This window comes from Argopecten irradians, chromosome 6, assembly GCF_041381155.1.
Source record: "Argopecten irradians isolate NY chromosome 6, Ai_NY, whole genome shotgun sequence".
NCBI lineage: Eukaryota > Metazoa > Mollusca > Bivalvia > Pectinida > Pectinidae > Argopecten > Argopecten irradians.
The window spans coordinates 44,261,740-44,279,682 of NC_091139.1; the positions used below are offsets into that span (position 1 = coordinate 44,261,740).

Below are 17,943 nucleotides of genomic sequence, written 5' to 3' on the forward strand. Positions count from 1 at the left end.
AAAAAGTACTAAAATCTAATGTGTTGCATTCATGTCATATTCTGTTTTATCCTGAATGTAATTAATCCCGGCTTTCTGTCAGTGCTGAACAAATAGTCAAGTCTGTAATTGTAAAGGTTAGTAATTCAATTATTACAATAAAATCTTAGGTGTTAGGAAATACAGCGGCCTGTTTCAAAGTACATCTCAAAATTAAATCACAATCCCTAGCACTTAACCATACAATAGCAATAAAGATATTTTTTAAGTCTAAATAAAAATGTGTTAATTTGTGAAAGTAGAATTAGAAGAAATACTATAAAACATGATGGGTTTTTGTTCTGATGTCTGGGATTTCAAATTAGAAATTGATTAACTATGGGCTAAAACAATTAGCAGTTGCATGCAATACGATAAAAAGAGTTGCCTGCGAGCGTACATGTATTTTGACACAGTTGTCTGGAGTTCTAGTGATTATTGTTTATTTATTGTAGAAGGTCAGGGGTCAATATCACCAGGTTTTATACATTATTGTTTATTTATTGTAGAAAGTCTGGGGTCAATATCACCAGGTTTTATACATTATTGTTTATTTATTGTAGAAGGTCGGGGGTCAATATCACCAGGTTTTATACATTATTGTTTATTTATTGTAGAAGGTCAGGGGTCAATATCACCAGGTTTTATACATTATTGTTTATTTATTGTAGAAGGTCAGGGGTCAATATCACCAGGTTTTATACATTATTGTTTATTTATTGTAGAAGGTCAGGGGTCAATATCACCAGGTTTTATACATTATTGTTTATTTATTGTAGAAGGTCAGGGGTCAATATCACCAGGTTTTTATACATTATTGTTTATTTATTGTAGAAGGTCAGGGGTCAATATCACCAGGTTTTATACATTATTGTTTATTTATTGTAGAAGGTCAGGGGTCAATATCACCAGGTTTTATACAATATTGTTTATTTATTGTAGGTCAGGGGTCAATATCACCAGGTTTTATACAATATTGTTTATTAATTGTAGAAGGTCAGGGGTCAATATCACCAGGTTTTATACATTATTGTTTATTTATTGTAGAAGGTCGGGGGTCAATATCACCAGGTTTTATACATTATTGTTTATTTATTGTAGAAGGTCAGGGGTCAATATCACCAGGTTTTATACATTATTGTTTATTTATTGTAGAAGGTCAGGGGTCAATATCACCAGGTTTTATACATTATTGTTTATTTATTGTAGAAGGTCAGGGGTCAATATCACCAGGTTTTATACATTATTGTTTATTTATTGTAGAAAGTCAGGGATCAATATCACCAGGTTTTATACATTATTGTTTATTTATTGTAGAAAGTCAGGGGTCAATATCACCAGGTTTTATACATTATTGTTTATTTATTGTAGAAGGTCAGGGGTCAATATCACCAGGTTTTATACATTATTGTTTATTTATTGTAGAAGGTCAGGGGTCAATATCACCAGGTTTTATACATTATTGTTTATTTATTGTAGAAGGTCAGGGGTCAATATCACCAGGTTTTATACATTATTGTTTATTTATTGTAGAAGGTCAGGGGTCAATATCACCAGGTTTTATACATTATTGTTTATTTATTGTAGAAGGTCAGGGGTCAATATCACCAGGTTTTATACATTATTGTTTATTTATTGTAGAAGGTCAGGGGTCAATATCATCAGGTATTATACATTATTGTTTATTTATTGTAGAAGGTCAGGGGTCAATATCACCAGGTTTTATACATTATTGTTTATTTATTGTAGAAAGTCAGGGGTCAATATCACCAGGTTTTATACATTATTGTTTATTTATTGTAGAAGGTCAGGGGTCAATATCACCAGGTTTTATACATTATTGTTTATTTATTGTAGAAGGTCAGGGGTCAATATCACCAGGTTTTATACATTATTGTTTATTTATTGTAGAAGGTCAGGGGTCAATATCACCAGGTTTTATACATTATTGTTTATTTATTGTAGAAGGTCAGGGGTCAATATCACCAGGTTTTATACATTATTGTTTATTTATTGTAGAAGGTCAGGGGTCAATATCATCAGGTATTATACATTATTGTTTATTTATTGTAGAAGGTCAGGGGTCAATATCACCAGGTTTTATACATTATTGTTTATTTATTGTAGAAGGTCAGGGGTCAATATCACCAGGTTTTATACATTATTGTTTATTTATTGTAGAAGGTCAGGGGTCAATATCACCAGGTTTTATACATTATTGTTTATTTATTGTAGAAGGTCAGGGGTCAATATCACCAGGTTTGATACATTATTGTTTATTTATTGTAGAAGGTCAGGGGTCAATATCACCAGGTTTTGATACATTATTGTTTATTTATTGTAGAAGGTCAGGGGTCAATATCACCAGGTTTTTATACATTATTGTTTATTTATTGTAGAAGGTCAGGGGTCAATATCACCAGGTTTTATACATTATTGTTTATTTATTGTAGAAGGTCAGGGGTCAATATCACCAGGTTTTATACATTATTGTTTATTTATTGTAGAAGGTCAGGGGTCAATATCACCAGGTTTTATACATTATTGTTTATTTATTGTAGAAGGTCAGGGGTCAATATCACCAGGTTTTATACATTATTGTTTATTTATTGTAGAAGGTCAGGGGTCAATATCATCAGGTATTATACATTATTGTTTATTTATTGTAGAAGGTCAGGGGTCAATATCACCAGGTTTTATACATTATTGTTTATTTATTGTAGAAGGTCAGGGGTCAATATCATCAGGTTTTATACATTATTGTTTATTTATTGTAGGTCAGGGGTCAATATCACCAGGTTTTATACATTATTGTTTATTTATTGTAGAAGGTCAGGGGTCAATATCACCAGGTTTTATACATTATTGTTTATTTATTGTAGGTCAGGGGTCAATATCACCAGGTTTTATACATTATTGTTTATTTATTGTAGAAGGTCAGGGGTCAATATCACCTGGTTTTATACATTATTGTTTATTTATTGTAGAAGGTCAGGGGTCAATATCATCAGGTTTTATACATTATTGTTTATTTATTGTAGGTCAGGGGTCAATATCACCAGGTTTTATACATTTTTGTTTATTTATTGTAGGTCAGGGGTCAATATCATCAGGTTTTTATACATTATTGTTTATTTATTGTAGAAGGTCAGGGGTCAATATCATCAGGTTTTATACATTATTGTTTATTTATTGTAGGTCAGGGGTCAATATCACCAGGTTTTATACATTTTTGTTTATTTATTGTAGGTCAGGGGTCAATATCATCAGGTATTATACATTATTGTTTATTTATTGTAGAAGGTCAGGGGTCAATATCATCAGGTTTTATACATTATTGTTTATTTATTGTAGGTCAGGGGTCAATATCACCAGGTTTTATACATTTTTGTTTATTTATTGTAGGTCAGGGGTCAATATCACCAGGTTTTATACATTATTGTTTATTTATTGTAGAAGGTCAGGGGTCAATATCACCAGGTTTTATACATTTTTGTTTATTTATTGTAGGTCAGGGGTCAATATCACCAGGTTTTATACATTTTTGTTTATTTATTGTAGGTCAGGGGTCAATATCATCAGGTATTATACATTACTCAGTCATGGTAATTTGTTTGTAGTAGATATAATGATTTAAGGAGTGAGGAAAGTAATCAATATTGACAGAGATTGATCTTGATTACCTTCAGTCCTTACAATCTTCGTACTGATAGAAACAAATCGCAGTGTCAAAAATAATTTGTTGTTGACGAATTAAGAACCGAATGATATGGCTATAAACGATAGATAATTTGTTTGTGATAAAACATCATATTGCACTCTTGTGCAACCTGATAGATATTTATGAATAAATCTCATTGGAACTATGCATCATCACAGAACATTAAAAAAAAATTGTAATAAGATGTTTTATTGCTCTCCCTGTGTGTGATATAATATTTAAAAGGATAAAAGAAGATTGAATGTGAACTGAAAATGTCGGATTTATTGAATATCTTTCTCCAGAATCAATGCTTTAACCTAAGTCCTTATGTGTTGTAGATTCCATCATGATGCCACAGAACGGGACAGTACCTATGATGCCGCCCAGTAAACAGATGGACAGTCCCAGTTACTATAACTACAGCCCTCAGGAACAGTCCCAGGTGGTGGGAGGTATGCCACACCCGGGAATGCCCAACGGTCAGTCTGCCCTTAGCCCCTCTGGCCACCCACACAAACGGCTAAAGCGCAGTACCATGAGTTCTATCTCGTCGGCGGAGGATGATGTGGAGAGTGTTGGTGATGAGAACGAGACGATGAGCAACTACTATGGCAAGTCCCCGGCTAACCTGAGTGGCAGCGGGTCATCAGGGTGGCAGGGGGAGCACATGGATCCAGGTAAGATACAGTCAGATATCTGTAACATCTACTCAACATATGTACACTATGAAAGTGAAACACCGACAAATATAGAAACATATCACAATAAGACATTTACATAATATCACAATAAGACATTTACATAATATCACAATAAGACATTTACATACCTTTAAACACAAAGGCTTTTGACCATACTTCAACCTAAAGGCAATTCCTTCACACAAACATCTATACACAAATACAAATATTTTGGAAGACGTCAATTTCAAGACACCAAAATGATTTGGTTGAAGTATGTTTACTGCCGATTAGTCCCATTTCTCAATAATTGTGACGTCACAGTGAATGGAATGGGGAACTAATCGACGGTAAATTGTCCTTGCACCTACATTGTTTATGTATCTAGAAACCTCCGTATTACATAGAGCCAATAATAATGGATAGTTAAAAGGTTAAAAGGTAAATTGGTCCTGGTCTGTTAATCTACCATTAGTTTTGACCAATAATGTAATGTCCAAGTGTCCGAATTCATTCAGCCAAGTTGACCAATCGGCAAACTGTCGTGCAGTAATTCCTTCAAAAGCCACAAAGTTTCTGCCTTTCCTTAGAGATAGCAAAGTTAGGGATCTGAATTGATATCTCATGTTTGTGTCTTTCAAAGTAATACTGAATTACTGCCCATTAATTTACTTGTAGAATATCGTAAATAACAAAGTTACCCTGGAGTACGTTTTAATCCAAGAAAAAACAAGAACAATTTGGGATGACATCTGTACCAATAGAGTAATACAAATTTAATGAGGATGCTAGCTTTGAAAAGAATGTGTTTCCTGATCACAAATTTATAAGGGGGGATTGCTAAGCCTTCGATGTCTAAAAGAAATGATGTAAATTCTGTGTCCCGAGTTCTATTTTTTTCCCATTGATGTAGGAGAGTGTGTGTGGGTAGGCCGTGATAAACAGAACAGGGAGGTAGGCGATACCTACAAGTTAGGTAATTCTATGGTACTCCACGGACACATTATACGTCACAAACACTATTTGATATGCAGCTGTGAGTTCTGTTTCTAAAAAATCAATATGCCTACATCTCGCAGACCTTTCACGTACCAAAATTATTTCAAAATTATGCAGAATTCCCAAATTTTGTGGTTTGTTTCTAGATTGAGATGTCCCATGGGCACACATGTTCTTAGCTAATGGTTACCAAGGGAACCATTGGGAAATTGGTGAATAAAATCAAGATTTTTACAAAATATAATCATGATGTATACGACAGAAAAAAATAGATTTAAAACCTTTTTTGCCTGAGATGTTTTCTTTGTAAAGCAAGTTTTAAGTTGAGACATTTAGATTGAGATGCTTCAATTATAGATAGTAAAAGTTTGATGTGAAATGCCTAATCCCTGGGCATGCCAAGGGGATTGGGAAGTCTTCGGCAGGGAGTAGATCTCGTACGTCAGTTTAAAACTTGTATAGACACTACCAAAGACAAATGATCCTCAGTCCTATTTCATTGACGATATGATAAATCAGTTATTGTAAAAGTGATTCATTTACAGCTGAAATCAAGATTCAAACACTACATCTCTTTTTACTGTTAGCAGAATAGTTCTGATTTATTCATATTTTGTTTTAAGATTTATCTTTTGATGCAGTTTTTTGATTTGAATATGTTACAGCTATTCCTTTGAAAGAAATATTTCGTATAGCAAATTTCCATAAAAGATATTTTTTAATAAAATTTCATCGCATATGTTGTTAAGAAAAAACTTTGCAATAAAGTTGAATTTAAAGAATAATTGAGCATGTAGTTGAAAACATAAAATATATCAATGTCACATGGGATATAAATCACCCAAATTTATTTCTGGTACCTGCAGATGTCATAAAGTGAACCAGTTAAAACAGGAAATCTGACTCTATGTGTATTTTTGGACAGAAGAAATATAAGAAAACAGTTTATTTAAACAAAAAAGATTCTTTTAATACACTGTGTAGATAAGATCAGTGATTTTATAATTGAAGTACTTTCACATTTGATAGTAATTACAAAGAATGGTGTTTATAATTAGAAATTATTAATGTCAATGTATATCAAGGACAATAACTCTTGATATGTCTGCCCCCATTACATCAGCCATTAAGTAGTCCTGATGTAGATGTGCAGGTTTATATGTAGAGAAACAATTTAACAAATTGTAGAGATTCTAACTGAGATATGAGTCAGTGTCTGTACAGATAGCGTTTACGCACCAACCAGAGATGTTCTGGGTATTTAACTTTTAAGAGGTTATAAGCGTTTGGTTTTCTGATTGGGCCGTGATATGGATGTAAATGATACTGGTAGAAAGTGATCAAGACCGTGATAATTAATTACGCAGACACACGTACAAAATTTTTCATTTGATTCTCAAAGTCCGGGAGACTAAATGAAAGGTGCTGTGGGCGGGGAAGAGTTTCTGTGTAATATGTCTTCAAAACATTCCATACTTATTTCACAGCTAGCAAACCTAGCATGTACTAACCTCCATTTCTCTATAACCCTGAATCGTCTTTGATGGATGGCATCAAGTTAGGTTTTACTAGGCATGGAGGCGTTGGAGCATCATTTAGTACATGGAAACTCTGAACCTTAATGATCCACGTAGAGATTGTTAAATTTTGACTGTACACTGTTCAAATCTACCAAAAGTGTTTAGATTTCCAGACTTTGTGTTAGTATTGGTGGAGACTGTTTTGTTATAGGTTTTAATACTAATAAACTAGCAATATTGTTGACAATTTCTGTAAGATATCTTTGATCACCCTTCTACCCCATCTTAAGATAATGGTATAGACTTTTGATTGATTGGGACCGATTTATTGTATTTATAGTGTTTTGTAACTACTAAGATTTATTTCACAAATTGTCTTGGTCGTATCAAATAAGTGTTCTATAGTGACTTTTTAACACTGATACATGGGCGGATTTTCTCAAAAAATCAGCATAAGGTTGGTCCTTACTGATAATTAAGGACAATGACAATGAGTGATTATTCCCAGAATTTTTAATGTTCTCATTCATCTTGAAGCCTCGTATTAAATGATACAATATCATTATAGTGTTTTTATAGCACAAATCTTGCTTATCTCAATGTATCCTCTCAATATTTCATAGAAACTCCGAGTAGTTAAAACGTCAAACATCCAAGTAGTTACAACGTCAAACATCCAAGTAGTTACAACGTCAAACATCCGAGTAGTTACAACATCAAACATCCAAGTAGTTACAACGTCAAACATCCGAGAAGTTACAACATCAAACATCCGAGTAGTTACAACATCAAACATCCGAGTAGTTACAATATCAAACATCCAAGAAGTTACAACGTCAAACATCCGAGTAGTTACAACGTCAAACATCCAAGAAGTTACAACATCAAACATCTGAGTAGTTACAACATCAAACATCCGAGTAGTTACAACGTCAAACATCCAAGTAGTTACAACATCAAACATCCGAGTAGTTTCAACATCAAACATCCGAGTAGTTACAACATCAAACATCCGAGTAGTTATAACATCAAACATCCAAGTAGTTACAACATCAAACATCCAAGTAGTTACAACGTCAAACATCCAAGTAGTTATAACATAAAACCTTCGAGTAGTTACAACATCAAACATCCGAGTAGTTACAACATCAAACATCCGAGTAGTTAATAACGTCAAACATCCGAGAAGTTACAACATCAAACATCCGAGTAGTTACAACGTTAAACATCCGAGTAGTTACAACATCAAACATCCGAGTAGTTACAACATCAAACATCCGAGTAGTTACAACATCAAACATCCAAGTAGTTACAACATCAAACATCCGAGTAGTTACAACATAAAACCTCTGAGTAGTTACAATATCAAACATTGGAGTAGTTACAATATCAAACATCCAAGTAGTTACAACATAAAACATCCAAGTAGTTACAACATCAAACATCCAAGTAGTTACAACATAAAACATCGAGTAGTTACAAATAAAACCTTTGAGTAGTTACAATATCAAACATTGGAGTAGTTACAACATCAAACATCCAAGTAGTTACAACATAAAACATCCAAGTAGTTACAACATCAAACATCCGAGTAGTTACAACATAAAACATCTGAGTAGTTACAACATCAAACATCAGAGTAGTTACCTACATAGAGCATTTAAGCAGTTACATGCATAGAATATTTAAACAGTTACCTTCAAAGAGCATTTAAGTAGTTACCTGCATAGAGTATTTAAAAAGTTACCTACATAGAGCATTTAAGCAGTTACCTACATAGAGCATTTAAGCAGTTACCTACATAAAGTATGTAAGTAGTTACTTAAATAGAGCGTTTAAGTAGTTACCTACATAGAGCATCTGAGCAGTTACCTACATAGAGCATCTGAGCAGTTACCTACATAGAGCATTCAAATAGTTACCTACATAGTGCATTTAAGCAGTTACCTACATAGAACATTTGAGCAATTACCTATATAGAGCATTCAAATAGTTACCTACATAGTGCATTTAAGTAGTTACCTACATAGAGCATCTGAGCAGTTACCTAAATAGAGCATTTGAGCAATTACCTATATAGAGCATTCAAATAGTTACCTACTTAGTGAATTTAAGCAGTTACCTTCATAGAGCATTTGAGCATTTACCTACATAAGTATGTAAGTAGTTACTTAAATAGAGCATTTAAGTAGTTACCTACATAGATCATCTGAGCAGTTACCTACATAGAGCATTCAAATAGTTACCTACATAGAACATTCAAATAGTAACCTACATAGAGCATTTGAGCAATTAACAAAATTATTAGTATGCTAGATATATCGTCTAAGTATAATCAATATCGTTACGGTATATATACTAAAATACATATATATCATTTTGATGAGAATTGCACATACTTCAATATGACCCATTTTATGTTAGTGTTACACACTATCTGTTACTGTAATAGACAACTTAATTGATTTTCAGCTAACTTAGCTGATCGAGGCACATCCTGTTCTTGTCATTGTTATCGGGTTGTGTTATATAACAACTTAAACAGAATTTTTGGCAATAGATCTGAAGGTGACTATTTTAGCATAACATACTATCAGAATATTACATATTTATTCACAATATTATATCATTAATACAATGTTGCCATACCCCTGTAATTATAACACAAGGTCATATTGCCATACCCCTGTGAGTATAACACAGGATCATATTGCCATACCCCTGTGAGTATTACACATGATCATATCGCCATACCCCTGTGAGTATAACACAGGATCATATTGCCATACCCCTGTGAGTATTACACATGATCATATTGCCATACCCCTGTGAGTATAACACATGATCATATTGCCATACCCCTGTGAGTATAACACATGATCATATCCCCATACCCCTGTGAGTATAACACATGATCATATCGCCATACCCCTGTGAGTATAACACAGGATCATATCGCCATACCCCTGAGAGTATAACACATGATCATATCCCCATACCCCTGTGAGTATAACACATGATCATATTGCCACACCCCTGTGAGTATAACACATGATCATATCCCCATACACCTGTGAGTATAACACATGATCATATCCACATACCCCTGTGAGTATAACACATGATCATATCCCCATACCCCTGTGAGTATAACACATGATCATATCGCCATACCCCTGTGAGTATAACACATGATCATATCCCCATACCCCTGTGAGTATAACACATGATCATATCCCCATACCCCTGTGAGTATAACACATGATCATATCCACATACCCCTGTGAGTATAACACACATGATCATATTGCCACACCCCTGTGAGTATAACACATGATCATATCCATACATAACTACCCCTGTGAGTATAACACATGATCATATTGCCATACCCCTGTGAGTATAACACATGATCATATTGCCACACCCCTGTGAGTATAACACATGATCATATCGCCATACCCCTGTGAGTATAACACATGATCATATTGCCACACCCCTGTGAGTATAACACATGATCATATCGCCATACCCCTGTGAGTATAACACATGATCACATCTCCATACCCCTGTGAGTATAACACATGATCATATTGCCACACCCCTGTGAGTATAACACATGATCATATCGCCATACCCCTGTGAGTATAACACATGATCACATCTCCATACCCCTGTGAGTATAAACACATGATCACATCTCCATACCCCTGTGAGTATAACACATGATCACATCTCCATACCCCTGTGAGTATAACACATGATCACATCTCCATACCCCTGTGAGTATAACACATGATCACATCTCCATACCCCTGTGAGTATAACACATGATCACATCGCCATACCCCTGTGAGTATAACACATGATCATATCGCCATACCCCTGTGAGTATAACACATGATCATATCGCCATACCCCTGTGAGTATAACACATGATCACATCTCCATACCCCTGTGAGTATAACACATGATCACATCTCCATACCCCTGTGAGTATAACACATGATCACATCTCCATACCCCTGTGAGTATAACACATGATCACATCTCCATACACCTCCTATGATAAATGTCTTCCTCACACTGTCATACTTACATATCATCTTCACAATCAGCTGTTTACATTATTACCAAATCAGTACCATCTAATTCTTCTCTCAGTTTCTTTTTTTCTCAATTATATTTGTATGCCATCTATTGAAAAGAAATTTATCTTTAGTTTACTCCTATTGTTATTCTCATTAAAACGTTGTTAATTTGAATTCATTTGCATAATGCATTTGTGTAGATACACATTATCATTAATGGATAAGTATTAACAGACTGCAGTATATAATTCATTGATTCATGTATCATGCTTTGTTCATCAATATTCATGGCTAACATAAAATCTTTTAACTTAACCTACTAATTTACTTTGTTTTGATGTATATTGTATACTGCATCACCTATTTTCTCTAGTTTGCTATCCAAGGCTGGCCATGCATTTTTTCTTGACATTTTTTTTATTAAATTTTGAACTTATTATCAAATGCATCTTTACTATACTGCACCACTTTTTTGTGTTGCTGATGGCTGTAGTGAAGCTTTTTCATTATCGCTGGGCACAGTAGTAAGAGGTTCACAGAGTTATACATTTTGGTTTTTAATCCACGATTCTATTTTCCTTTCACAGTGGGAACATATGTTCTGTGTTTGTCTAGAAGATTTAGGTATCTAGTCATGTTGTAATCTGATCAGTCACAAAGGCACCGACCTTTTGTTGTATCTAAATATTCAGCAGTGGAAACAGTATAAAAATATTTTGTTTTATATTCCTTTACCAAAGACTTAATATTGTACATAAAAATTTGATGTGAATGCTGGAAATACAATAGATATAAGAATGATGGATAATTTGGGCTCATATTTTACTTCAGTTCTTGTCTTCACTATTCACTCAACTTCATTTCAGAACATTATGAATCGACAATTTCTTTTGGTGTTTTCCTGTTACCGAAATGTAATAGTGAGAGTTATCTGCCCATATTTATTTTTGATGTATGAAAAGTTCATTGTTAGTCACTAGGAAAGGAAATTAAAAAGCCTTGGACATTGGTTTTGTGTTAAGATAAAACTGCATGGCTAGCCTTGAATGTTTTTGTTGTCGTAGCCTTGGGTTGCCTTGAGGGTTGGAGGTTTTAAGTGTCCGTTTGCATTTTTGTGTGTTATATCATTTGTACACAGGTTTGACAAATAGTGCTGCCATGCATTCACCTCATCATCTGCTCCATGCTAGTAAACCTACGGTAGATGTATCATCTTCTCCATCAAACACCCAAGGGTTTACCCCTGTCACATCATTGTCCCAGCATGCATCTCAGCACGAGCGGGGAAGCCCTCCCCGGCCCCTGAGTGGTCACACCCCACAGCCAGCAGGGACACGCCCACTTTCTTCGTCCCCGCCCCTCTCAGGTAGAGGTGTGTTTATGGCTTCAGGTATGTGGTCAGGACAAAATATAAATGTCAACAAGAATTTAAACATTTACTTCATCTAATCATTTAATTCATTTTTAATTATATAAACCTTCCTAATATTAAACCAAAATATTTTCTATTCACAGTCCTCACTAGTATATTGTGATATTTGTATGCTGTATTTACATATTTCCTAGCTATCTGCTTTTATGGATACTGTCAAACCATATGAGCATGGAGTCAGCAGGATCCTATTAAAACTTTGTATATTCTGAATATTCAAGCTAATTACTTTAATGTTTACTCTATTTGACTCTATAAGCGCCCATGATGCTTTAAAGATTAAATAAAAAATAGGAAGGGGTGTTTAAAATAACCAAATTTTGATTAATCTTTCACAAAATTATTGTACAGAGTTAACCATTTATAAATTAACAAAAGAAATCAGATAGCCCTACACAGTGTCCATAGTTTTAGTCTGTATTTAAGTTGATGTAAGTGAAATTGAGGGGGGAAAATGAGGAGACGCACCTGTTAGTTTTAGGAGCGCTGATTGGGTCAAATAACTACTCAAAAGTACAAAGTATATCATAAGAAATTAAAAGATTATCATTAGAAATTCTAATAGGCAGCCATTTCCATTGAGAACCTTTGTTTGGCTTCATTTTCACCCTCTGAAATTTGCATGTGCAAGCAGTTTACAATTCGTTTGCAAAAAAATATTGTTAAGTTTTTAAGGTTTCGTTTTCTCAATTGATATAGATGCATCATACAGTTTATAAATTGAAGTCATTTGTTTATGTAAAACCTGTTGAGGAGGAAATATCAGCTTCAATGTATTTAGATTTGAACATCCTGTGTGAAGGATGTTCAACAAATGATCTTCAAACAATTATAGTTATTATGAGATAAATATACCAATTATGTTGGACTGAAAACATTGTAATCATATCCAAGTTGGAAAACTTGCAGAAAAATCCTTTAAAAAACAAATGATATGAAAGTTGCTGCTAACACATTCATGTCATAACTTTATGCTTATATTTACTGAATGATATTTTACACGTTTCCTGTAAAATACTAAGCTATGTGACTTTTGTTTCTTTAGAAATGTTTCGAGTTTTACTAGTGTTCAATTCTTACATATGTAGCTTTATAAACACCATCACTGCAGGTGCACATGGTTTACATAGAGATAGTGAAATCGTGTTCTGTGTAGGTCTTCTGTCTGTTGCCTCTAAATTCTCCATTAGGTTTAAAAAGTGATAAATATAGAAAAATACGAGCAGCAATAATGTCGATATATCATAGGTTCTCAGAGCAGATGTTCTCTGCAAGTGAACTTGCTTAATAACCAGTAGCGATAAATTTTTGGGAAGTTTTCGCCTGTATTAATAGTCTTAAAGTAAAGGTGATGGTGTGTTTGTATCAGCAAAGCTCTGACAAACGGATTTGTTTAAAATGAAGTAATAGTTTCAGGAATGTTAGCGGTTCTTAAACATGGAAGCATAGTTTGAGTTGTAAATAAGATGGAGATTTTTCCTTCCGGAAGTGTGTTGTTACAACTAAAAAAGAAACTCACTGTAACAGACATATAACAGACTTTGACTTTTTAAAAGTTTTAATTATAGAAATAATGTTCTGTTAATATTATAATAATTATATATTGATGCTCTTAATATAGATCTGTCTGCAATAAAGACATTGTAATGTTATAGTAAATATCTGTTACCATAAATATTCCAGTAAATTATCGTATTTTCCCTATTAGAGCGGCTCCTCTAATAAGGATGCCCCCACGTTATTTGCTGGAAAAAAATCAACTAATTTCATACGATTTTTGTGCATGTCATTGCAGATGCTAATAAAATACTGTGTCACACCAGTTTGATGCTAACATATCTATATCATCTTGTATAAGAACTAAATTTATTGTATTGGACAACTTAGGACATGTTTGCTGAGTGTTTACACATAGAAACAGCCAGAATGCCATGTTCAAAACAAAACGTGTCACTTGAATGCCCCACACACGTGTGTGGATGAAGACTAACTGGCAACAACATTTTAGCGATGTCTATACAGGTTTTATGAATACTTACTATATATCTATGATAAAGATTCCTAAATAACAGAAATGTTATCATTTCTAAGCGTTTTAGTGTGTACTCTTGTGAGTCTTGTCCATATTTCCCATCAGCCACAAAATGAAAGTTGCGATCGAAAGCACCATTCGCCATTTAGTGTGCGCATGGTATCAGATTTAAACTGAATTTAAATTCATGTCATAGAAAATGAGGGTTTCTGGGAAAGGAAACATAAATTTTTAAATTGTAGTCTTAATTTCACTTTATTTTTTGAAGGGGGTGGGGGTGCAGGTGTCAATGACAATTAGGTCACATTTGTACCAGAAGTGGGTCATTGACCTATATTTTGATCTTTGACCTACATCAAATGAAAAGCTTCGGTGGGACATTTTACTTAAATTTCATATTTGGGTCCTAGTTTCACCTAATGGGGATAGCATGACCTACATTTTTTGTCCTTTGACTTGTAGAAAATCTTTCCATCCAATTTCATAACATCCTGTGTAATTTAATGTTACTTGTGATTGTTTTTCCTTCCTCTGCTAATTTTTCACACCATTCTACAGATAACTGATGCCTGTTAGATTAGGGATATGTTTGTATTTCCCCCTTCCTTTATTAACAAGGCCCCTCTGGTGTTAAATCAAATATAATAACTGCCGTAGTATACCTAAATGGGATGTAATTAGGATTCAGAGCCCCGCCCTCTATGGCTGATACACGGACTGAGACCCGCCCATTCATGCTAATACACAGGGGTAAATACCCGACACATCCAGTACTGGGGTGCATTATATATACCAGATTACCAGGTATGGGTCAGTGACTGGACCTTGAGTGGCCGGATCAGTGACGGCCGCGGGTCAGGCTCTGTAATTATAGGCTGTATTGTGAGCTCGATAAACTGACTTAGGAGATAGGAGGTGATTTGTTGGGTGCCTAGTTGTAGAATTTCTGACCCTGTACTACAGGTGTGTATGTATTGTATTCAGACAGGTATTGTCCCATTGCATAAGCAACTATAATACCTATATATGTACACCTCGCGGCCTTCCTAGTGTCCATTCACGCTCCACCTAGTTCACCATTGTCTCCTAACAGCATTGTGTTTCTATCATATTTCATAAAATTTGTAAAACTTTACAAAATCTTTTCTTCTGTGTAGATGGTTTCGTCCGATTGTACAAAGTCGCGAGAACAATAGAATTATGATATTGTTTTAATACATTTGTAGATCAAAGTAAATGACACACCTTTATGATGATAGACATTAGTCGGTAGATATACTATATTGATACCTGGATGTTAATTCTTGTATTATTAAATCTTGATGAATCAGACATTAGGGATAAAAAAATCAAGAGAAAAACTGCATAGTAGGTTGAACAGTATTGTGAGAACAATAGCTTTGCTGTGTGAATCCAAACCCAGAACAAGAAAATTAAAAAAAATTAAAACAAATTCCCCAAATTGTTAAGTTGTATTCAGCACTATGATAGAATTTAATGTTTCAATGTAATGATACGATATCATTAAGTCTGTGATATTATTTGTAACAAGAATTTTATGATGAGATATTTTCAAATCTGCAATTTAATTATGTTTCATCTTTTCTGTTAGCTTATTAGATAACACATCAATCATAAAACGTCCCACCCTTAACATTAATCTGAAGTGATGTAGATTAAATTTAGATAGGCATAATGTAGTTAACTCTAACACCCATGAAGATACATTTAGGTTCTTCTAAATCAAAGACTAGACAAGTCTATTATAATGTAGTTAACTCTAACACCCATGAAGATACATTTAGGTTCTTCTAAATCAAAGTCTAGACCAGTCTATTATAATGTAGTTAGCTCTAACACCCATGAAGATACATTTAGGTTCTTCTAAATCAAAGACTAGACAAGTCTATTATAATGTAGTTAACTCTAACACCCATGAAGATACATTTAGGTTCTTCTAAATCAAAGTCTAGACAAGTCTATTATAATGTAGTTAACTCTAACACCCATGAAGATACATTTAGGTTCTTCTAAATCAAAGACTAGACAAGTCTATTATAATGTAGTTAACTCTTACACCCATGAAGATACATTTAGGTTCTTCTAAATCAAAGACTAGACAAGTCTATTATAATGTAGTTAACTCTAACACCCATGAAGATACATTTAGGTTCTTCTAAATCAAAGACTAGACAAGTCTATTATAATGTAGTTAACTCTAACACCCATGAAGATACATTTAGGTTCTTCTAAATCAAAGACTAGACAAGTCTATTATAATGTAGTTAACTCTAACACCCATGAAGATACATTTAGGTTCTTCTAAATCAAAGACTAGACAAGTCTATTATAATGTAGTTAACTCTAACACCCATGAAGATACATTTAGGTTCTTCTAAATCAAAGACTAGACAAGTCTATTATAATGTAGTTAACTCTAACACCCATGAAGATACATTTAGGTTCTTCTAAATCAAAGACTAGATAAGTCTATTATAATGTAGTTAACTCTAACACCCATGAAGATACATTTAGGTTCTTCTAAATCAAAGTCTAGACAAGTCTATTATAATGTAGTTAACCTAACACCCATGAAGATACATTTAGGTTCTTCTAAATCAAAGTCTAGACAAGTCTATTATAATGTAGTTAACTCTAAACCCATGAAGATACAGTTAGGTTCTTCTAAATCAAAGTCTAGACAAGTCTATTATAATGTAGTTAACTCTAACACCCATGAAGATACAGTTAGGTTCTTCTAAATCAAAGTCTAGACAAGTCTATTATAATGTAGTTAACTCTAACACCCATGAAGATACAGTTAGGTTCTTCTAAATCAAAGACTAGATAAGTCTATTATAATGTAGTTAACTCTAACACCCATGAAGATACATTTAGGTTCTTCTAAATCAAAGACTAGACAAGTCTATTATAATGTAGTTAGCTCTAACACCCATGAAGATACATTTAGGTTCTTCTAAATCAAAGACTAGATAAGTCTATTATAATGTAGTTAACTCTAACACCCATGAAGATACATTTAGGTTCTTCTAAATCAAAGACTAGACAAGTCTATTATAATGTAGTTAGCTCTAACACCCATGAAGATACATTTAGGTTCTTCTAAATCAAAGACTAGACCAGTCTATTATAATGTAGTTAGCTCTAACACCCATGAAGATACATTTAGGTTCTTCTAAATCAAAGACTAGACAAGTCTATTATAATGTAGTTAACTCTAACACCCATGAAGATACATTTAGGTTCTTCTAAATCAAAGACTAGACAAGTCTATTATAATGTAGTTAACTCTAACACCCATGAAGATACATTTAGGTTCTTCTAAATCAAAGACTAGACAAGTCTATTATAATGTAGTTAACTCTAACACCCATGAAGATACATTTAGGTTCTTCTAAATCAAAGACTAGACAAGTCTATTATAATGTAGTTAACTCTAACACCCAT

The 17,943-nt window shown here is 33.7% G+C and overlaps 1 protein-coding gene across 1 annotated transcript in view; it reads left to right on the forward strand.

The window, feature by feature from the left end:
• LOC138326007 (nuclear factor 1 X-type-like) overlaps window positions 1–17,943 on the forward strand; it is an 88,691-nt gene that overhangs the window by 54,927 nt on the left and 15,821 nt on the right. The window contains exons 6-8 of the mRNA XM_069272087.1: window positions 3,580–3,600; window positions 4,060–4,398; window positions 12,150–12,401. Coding sequence (XP_069128188.1) covers window positions 3,580–3,600; window positions 4,060–4,398; window positions 12,150–12,401 — 612 coding nt within the window. The remainder of the gene's footprint in view (window positions 1–3,579; window positions 3,601–4,059; window positions 4,399–12,149; window positions 12,402–17,943) is intronic.